The sequence below is a fragment of the Arachis ipaensis genome, chromosome B06 (assembly GCF_000816755.2).
Source record: "Arachis ipaensis cultivar K30076 chromosome B06, Araip1.1, whole genome shotgun sequence".
NCBI lineage: Eukaryota > Viridiplantae > Streptophyta > Magnoliopsida > Fabales > Fabaceae > Arachis > Arachis ipaensis.
Window position 1 is genome coordinate 94,698,943 of NC_029790.2, and position 8,701 is coordinate 94,707,643.

The 8,701-nt window shown below is 37.0% G+C and overlaps 1 protein-coding gene across 1 annotated transcript; it reads left to right on the plus strand.

The window, feature by feature from the left end:
- LOC107647055 (uncharacterized mitochondrial protein AtMg00310-like) lies at positions 2,591-2,983 on the plus strand. Its single transcript, XM_016351182.1, has one exon. The coding sequence runs from the start codon at positions 2,591-2,593 to the stop codon at positions 2,981-2,983; it is 393 nt and encodes a 130-aa protein (XP_016206668.1).

An 8,701-nucleotide genomic window follows, 5' to 3' on the forward strand; every position in this document is an offset into this window, starting at 1 on the left:
TCTTGGATTGATGGATGTGGGTGCTCTTCCATGGAGGGCGGTGATGGGATGGAGAGATCATTATGTGGTTGAAAATGAGGTACACTAGAGCTTGAGGGTTGATTGTTGGAAGTATTCAATTATCCAATCTGTAAGGCGAGAGCTTGTAAAGCAGAGGTCAGATCGTTTAAGGTAGAGTTAAGTGTGTTCTCCATGGTCTTTTGTCCTTGTGCAAGAGATTGAAGTATCTCGTCATAGGAAGATGAAGGGGGCAATTGTTTTGGAATTGGGGTGGTTCTATGTATGGTTCATATGGTGGTTGGTAGGGTGGAGAAGGATTATGGTCATATAGGGGTGTTTGGTGGTAAGGGGCTTGTGAGTATAGTGGTTCAAAATTATGGTGAGGAGGTGGTTCATAAGCATATGGTGGGGCTTGTTGGTAACTACAAGGGGGTCCACCATATTCATCATCTTGGTACGCACCCTGGAATGGCTCTTGACCATAGTAATTTGGTGGAGGTTGGTTGTCACGAAGAGGTCCACCATAACTATTGTCTTAGTATGCATCATAGAATGGTTGTTGGTTATAGCCATTGGAGGGGGTTGTTGTCGAGAGAGTTGATCAAATCCTTGTGGCTCCTCCCATCTTTGATTGTTCTAACCTTGATGCATGTTCTCATTATAGCGTCCATTCCCTGCAACATAATTTGAACTAAACTCATAGCGAAAGGGGTGAGAATTCATAGTAGCAAGTAAAAACAAAAACTAATAAAAATTTAATGAAAATAAACTCCTAAAACTAGAAATACTAACAAAGAAACGAAAAAGCAAATATTTACAATAACCAATAATAAGGCACACATTTGCAATTTCCCGGCAACGGCGCCATTTTGACGAACTGATTATCGTTAGTAAAGAATTTCACAAAAGTAATCACGTCGTAAGTATAGTTTCTAAACCAACAAAGAATCCTTTCGTACAAAAACTTGTTTGTCACTAAAGCAAACCCAATAAAATAATAACCGAAGTATTCAAACCTCGGGTTGTCTCTCAAGAAATTGCAGGGAAGTATGATTTATTATTGGTTATGGAAAAGTATATTTTTGGGTTTTTGAAAGGTTGAACAAGGAATGTAAAATTGCAAGAAAGTAAATTGATAATTAAGAAAAGCTCTTGGCAAGGTATGAAAACTGGACGTCCTATCCTAGTTATCCTTATCAACTGTGATGAGAATTGTTCCTTGCTCCCATTTAGTTAACCCTTACTAAATAAAGGAAAGTCAAGTAGACTAATCAATTTGATTCCTCAAGTCCTAGTCAACTCCTAAGGAAAGACTAGCTTTAGAGGGATCCAAATCAACCAGCAAATTTCAATTATCAGTCAACAAGGAGTTTGATAACTCAAGCATCTCCAATTACTCAACCAAAGCTAAGAATGTAAAAAGCTAAATTAAAATCATAAATATGAAATACCTCAAATTGCATTAAATAAAGAAATCAAATCTAACATGGAGTTCATAAACCAAATTGGGAAAATAAATAAACTAGAATGCTAAGAGAATTAAAAGTAGAAGAGAAATTGAATTAAAAGAACATTGAACCTAGAATTGAGAAAAAGTAAACCTAAAACTAAGAGAAATCCTAAAACCTAGAGAGAGGAGAGAACCTCTCTCCCTAGAAACTACATCTAAAACCTAAATTTGTGAATAATGAGAAGTGTATGATTAAATGAATGATTTCCCCACTCTGCAGCCTTTAATCTGTGTTTTCTAGGCTAAAAACTGGGTCAAAAAGAGCCCAAAAATTGCCCCCAGCATTTTCTGATACGTCCAGCACGTGGCTCTGTTACGCGTATGCGTCGTCCACACATACGCGTGGATTGAACTTTCGCCAGGTCACGCGTACGTGTGATTCACGTGTGCGCGTTGCCTAACAGCATGGTAACTATGGCAAATTATATATCATTTAGAAGCCTCGGATGTTAGCTTTCCAACGCAACTGGAACCGCCTCATTTGGACCTTTGTAGCTCAAGTTATGGTCAGTTAAGTACGAAGAGGTCAGGCTGGACAGCTTAGCAATTCCTTCAACTTCTTGTATTCCTTCCACTTTTGCATATTTCCTTTCGATCCTCTAAGCCATTCCTGCCCTATAAACCTTGAAATCACTTAACACACATATCAAGGCATCGAATGGTATTACGAGAGGATTAATAATTAGAAATTTAAGGCCAAAGAAGCATGTTTTCAATCATAGCACAAAGTTAGGAAGGAAAATGTAAAACATGCAAATTCTATGAATAAATGTGAAAATAATGGATAAAATCCACTCAATTAAGCACAAGATGTACCACGAAATAGTGGTACATCATGCAACCTTTGGAGCTATCAAGGATAAAGTTCAGAAGAGGATTATGCGTTGGAAAAGAAGTTTATTGTCCTTAGGTGGTAGGCACACGCTATTGAGAGCGGTGGGGGAAGCGATTCCTATTTACACACTCTCTTGTTTCAAGCTCCCAGACACGCTGTTAACTGAGATTCATAGCATGCTCTCACAATTTTGGTGGGTTCAATAAGGCACAGAACGAAGAATGGTTTGGATTAAATGGGACACAATGACGATACCGAAAAAAGATGGAGGGTTGGGGATCAAAGATCTAAGGGCACAAAATTTGGCCTTTTTGGGCAAGAAATGTTGGCGTCTAATGAAATACCCTAATTCTACACTGTCAAGAATGTTTAAAGATAAATATTTCAGATATACAGATTTCTTATATGCAGAAATAGGAGGCATACCGTCGTGGGGCTGGAGAAGTGTTCTTGAAGGCCGCAAGGTGATTGAGAAAGGCTCGTTATGGAAAATAGGCTCTGGTGCTAATGTCCGCATATTCCATGATCCCTGGCTCCCACCACCATTGCCCTTTAATGTCCCTCAAGCTGCAGTGACAATCCCACCGACTCTGCAAGTGTATTATGTTAGTGCGCTACTAAATCCTGATAGAAGCTAGAACAGAAACCTGATTGAGTCAATTTTTCCAGTTGATATATGCAATCAATTTTTTTCTATCAAACCAACAGAGGAGGAGGATGAAGTTAATTAGTACTGGACAAAATCTGGTATATACGAAGTTGGGTTAGGATACAAAGTTGCTTATGGGTTCTTTCATTCTCCTACTTCATTAATGCCTCAGAACATACAGAACAACAGAGTATGGAATAGCATTTGGGAATTGAAATTACCTCATAAAATTAAGATTTTTTTATGGAAGAGTCTTCATAAAAAGCTTCCGGTTTTGCAACAAATCCATCGCTGGTTTGCATCCACCCCCGCCACTTGCCCAAGATGCATGCTGAAAGATGAATCAATTTCTCATCCCTTGTTCCAATGCCCTCTGTCTTCAATAATCTGGAGTCTAAGCTTAATAACCCCTGACTTATGGTAGAGAAAAGAGGAGACCTTCATCAATTGGTGGCAACGAGCCTTATCTTGGGCAGCGGCTCAAATCGAAGGTAGACAAAAGATCCTCTTCATCGCGATGCTGTGTTGGAGCACTTGAAAAGCGAGGAATAGGTGTGTCTTTGAGAAGCTAATAAGCCCAGCACCAGAGATAGTGCAAGAAGCCAGCAGTCTAGTGCGTGAACTCAATAGCCATACCTGATGAATGCTAATAATTTCTCTTTATTCTTACTTTACTCTTTCTTAAGCTATTTGTCTTCCAATCACATTTGGTGATAATTGGGAATACCCAACTTCTTTTATACTTCCTTATGGAAACATTATTATTTTATAATAATAAAATAATATCTATCTTTGAGAAAANACTGTTAAAGAATTTAATTTAAATTTTGTATTTAATTAATGATTCATCACTTTATAGTTCGATTTTTATTATGTATTATGAGTCATAACTCGACTTTATTTGTCTTCACTCTAAATATGTAACGGACGATCTTAATAACCATTATTCTGACTTAATGACCAACGGTCATAACATCAACTCTATGCCTATAAAAACACCTATTTTTTATATTTTAAAGAAGACTCAAATAATAAATTATATAAGTTCTATTTTATATCTAACATTCTATATTCATAGACTTATTATATATCTCGTTGTCTCTTAAATACTTACTAACTTTAACATCGAAGTGTCTTTCGCAGGTACCCACTATTCGTGTTCTTACCGAAGTATACATCTTTTAAAGGTGAAGAGACAAGTTCGATTTCCTTTAAGGTGAGATACACATCGGAGATGTTATCATACAAGAACAATTGGCGTCCACCATGGGCCGGTAAACTAATTTCCTGCTCCACTGATAAGATTCAAGAATTTGAATTATATTCAAATACTTGAAACAATTTTTAAATAACATTTACATATTTTAGTAAGTTATGTATTCTTTTTTTTTTTTGAAGTAAAGGAGGTCAACAAAATAAGATGGAGCAATAATAGAACAAAGAAACTAAATAGTAAGTACAAAAATCCATAGTCATCTTCGACATTGCCATCAACAACCATTAGGATCAACTCCATTCCACTCTTTGTAGCTCATAAACGACCTATTAATAACTTCCACAACTCTTGCTTCTTGACTCTTGAAGATTCTGTTGTTCCTTTACATCTATATGTGCCAAATGATAGCAAAAAAATCAATTAGCCACCTATTACGCTCCTCCTTCCTTATAGTCACTCTTGTCCAGCTCTCAAAGTGTTGCTTAATTGTCCCTGTAAAAGCCCACAATCTACCATAATCAAACAACCACGCACACCACACCAACTAACAATGAAAAAACAAGTGCTGAAAGTCCTCAACATCTTTTTTATACAAAACACATACACAATATCATGCTGATCAATGACGCCTAACCTACAAAATCTCTCCTTAATATTGACTCTACCAACTAAGACAAACCAGGTAAATAACTCAATTCATGGAGGTGCTAAACCTCTCTAAATGGAACTAGTAAAACTATAGCTTGTAATATCCTTTGGAAGTATTTCTGCCTGCAATACCTGCACAAAGGAGTTAGTAGAATAAATGCCTGATTTATCAAAATTTCACACCAGTCGGTCCTCTCTCTCAGTTGTTAAGTTGACTGATCGTAGAACTTCATGAGGTTGGTTAACTAGTTCCAACTCCCATTGGAATAGTTCCCTTCTCCACAGAAAGTTCTTTATCCACTTTAGCCCATCCCAGAATCTACAATCTCGCATAATCTTCTTCCATAATGGACAATCTTTCTTAGAAAACCGTCACTACCATTTGAATAAAAGAGCTGTATTATGAAGTACTGCATCCCCTGCTCCCAAATCTCCTAGTTTTTTTGGAGCTTGTACTATTTTGCATTTCACTAATGGTATCCCATGCTTGCCATCTTCATTACTCCACAGAAATCTCCTCTACAGTAAAATTAACTTCTCCACCACTGCTTTTGGCATTTTGTACAAGTTAAGGTAGTACACTGGCAGACTAAGAAGTATTTATTTAATAAGAACCAGCTTACCAGCTTTATTTAAAGTTTTCATTTTCCACAAGTTGAGTTTCTTTTCCACCTTATCTATAATTAGTTTCCATGTCTTGACAAGTCTCGAATTCACTCCAAGTGGAAAACCAAGATATTTAACTGACAAGGATGCTTCCTTACACCCCAACATCTGCACATCTTTTGCATCCACTCCCTCTCACAAATAACTGGAATCAAGTTGGATTTATCAAAATTAATACTCATCCCAGACATCACCTCAAAATACTGCAAAAGCCTCTTGTAATTCTTGATTGTAACTTCATCCTGTAGATAGAACAGGATGGTGTCATCTGCAAACTGTAAGTGAGATAATTCAATATTGTCTCGTCCAACCAACAATGGAGAAATCCTGCTATTCCTCACAGCCTCAGCTACCATCCTATTGAGCAAATCAACAACAAGAACAAAGAGAAAAGGGGAGAGAGGATCGCCTTTCCTTAAACCTCATTCCATCTTAAAGGATTTAGATGGTGAACCATTTATCAGAATTGACAGAGACGTCAAGCAAATACAGTCCTTGACCCAACTTCACCACCTAATACCAAAACCCATCTTCTGAAGGACGATATCCACAAAACTCTACTTGACTTTATCATATGATTTTTGAAAATCCAACTTAATTATCGCTAAACTCTTCCTCCTCATCTTTAGCCACTGCATAGTCTCATAAGCAATCAAAGCTCCATCATGTATCTTCCTCCCCTTCACAAAAGCAGTCTGTGTCTCTCCTACTAATCCTGGCATTACGCTTCTCATTCTTTGTACCAATACCTTTGATATGACCTTATACACACATCCTACTATGCTGATTGGGCGAAAGTTTTTATCTCCTTTGTCCTAAGGAACTTAGGAGCTAGATCCACTTAGGTAACATTAGAGTCTCTTGGTAGCTTCGTAGTTTGAAAAAATCCACCACTACTGCAGTGAATTCTGACCCAATCTCTCCCCACCACTTCTTGATAAAGTTCACATTGTAACCATCATTACCTGGTATCTTAAACGATTCATAATCCCATATTGCTTCCTTTATTTCTTCTACCGACAGCATTATTTCCAACGCACCCACCTCGTCTTCATGTATCCGATTAACCAATCCATCACGAAAACCAACCAATACTGAAGCTTCCTGTTGATACAAATTTTTGCAAAATTCCTTTATTGCAATCTTTATTTTGGCCTAATTTCTTGCCAACCGTCCATTTATTACTAGAGCTTCAATACAATTGTTTCTCCTCCTTGTAGAAGCTACATGGTGAAAGTATCTGGTGTTCTTATCCATCTGCTTATCATGTCAGAACCTAGACATCTGCTTCCAATGAACTTCCTTCCTAACATACCATTTTTTATAGTAACAAACCAGAGCTTTTCTTCTCGCCTCCATTGTACGATCATACACCCCCATTATTGACCATATCATCTACTTTTTTTTATCTCATCTTCAAATTATTTTATCCGCAAATCAACATTGCCAAAGTGATACTTATGCCATATACTCAGAGGTACAGTCAAAGCCTTCAACTTATTTGTAAAATGAGCATCTCCTAGACCCTTCTATTCCTCCTTCACCAATCGAAGAAAATCCTCATGTGTGAACCAAGAATTTAAGCTTTGGAACGGCCTGGCCCCCACCTATCTTGTTATCCTCCACTACCATCAGACAATGATCAGATAGACCCCTTGGGCCTCCTCTAAGTCGTGTCTCAGGAAACTCATCAATCCACTCCAGGTTCACTAGCACTATATCAATATGGCTACATGATTGACCTCGGAACCATGTCTACTTACAATCATGCAGTTCTAGATCTACTAGCTCTATCTCCTGGACCCAGTTTTTAAACTCTTCTGTTGATGCTATTAACATACTAGCTCCTTTTCTTTCTTCTACCTGTATAACCTCATTGAAATCTCCTATGTAGCAAAACGGTACTTGATATAATCCTGATAGAAAACTCAACTCTTCCCACACAAGTAGCTTCTCCTCTCTTTCATATGCACCATACACCAAGAAAAACGCATAGTTAAAAGTATTTTTTAGTATATTGCCTTCAATGCCCAGCCATCTATTCCCTTTATAGCAATTGTTTGTTTGTTTGTCCTAAACAATCCCCCAGAAGCCCCTTTCGGATCCAATAAATTCCCATCCTACAACATTATTTCCTCAAATTTGCATGACATCAAATTTAGTAATAACCTCCTTCTTTGTCTCTATCAATCCTAACATATTAACATTATATTTTTTCTTAAAATTTTTCACCATATTAAATTTTCCAGCACCTCCTAATCCCTTAACATTCCAAGAACTGTAAATCATTTATAAATTTTTGTACACACCTTATTTCGATTCTTCAGACCTCCTTACTTTCTCCTTTTGTTTTCTTATTTTTTTTTTCAATGCAATTGCTTCATTTTGAGCTTGAAGAATTGTCATAATTTCTTCTTCTTCATTATACTATGTTGCTCCTGATTCTACCGCCAATCCCCACGCAGCTCTGTTTTCTGCTATGTCATGTTTCTAACTATTTCTTTGTTTTGCTTGATCATAGTCATTATCTTCATCCCTTTCTGAACGTCCAGAATCCTCCAAATCTCTCGCACTCCCTTTTGCCCCTAGCTCGATTTCTTTCACTAGTCTATTTTCCTCCCCTGATTCTGAGGCCTGATGCGGATTTTACAAATCACAAACTACCGGCAAGTGCACCGGATCATATCAAGTAATACCACGAGAGTGGATTATCATTTCTACGAGGATTAACGGATTAAGAAAGCAATAATCAATTCATTATTCTAGTTAGACAATAAAAAAATTTAGGGTTTTAAAAAGTTTTGACATAAACAGTGAAGTAAACAAAGGCAAACAATAAGGTTAAAAGATAATATGATTAAAAGAGTTAAGGTTTTGAAGATGTTAAGAATTCGAAACCAATATTTTCACTTTTCACCTTGATCATGCAAAGATACATCCATGGCAAATCATAAATAATCAAACCCTAATCCTTTGGTAATTCAATTTCTCTTAACCTAATTAACCGCTAATCCCTTAGTCAATTATTTAAGAAAAGAGTTTAAGCATGTTCATTGATTTATAGGCCACACAATTCGTAAGAATCTCCTCTAGTTGATTCGATGTCACTTATCAAATCTAGTTTCAGCACTTAAGAGCTACGAGAATAAGTTTTCAAGCTTAATTCAATCAATAAAC

Bases quoted from the DNA above. Each gene is read 5' to 3' on its own strand.
- LOC107647055 (XM_016351182.1), top strand. From the start codon at position 2,591: ATGACGATACCGAAAAAAGATGGAGGGTTGGGGATCAAAGATCTAAGG.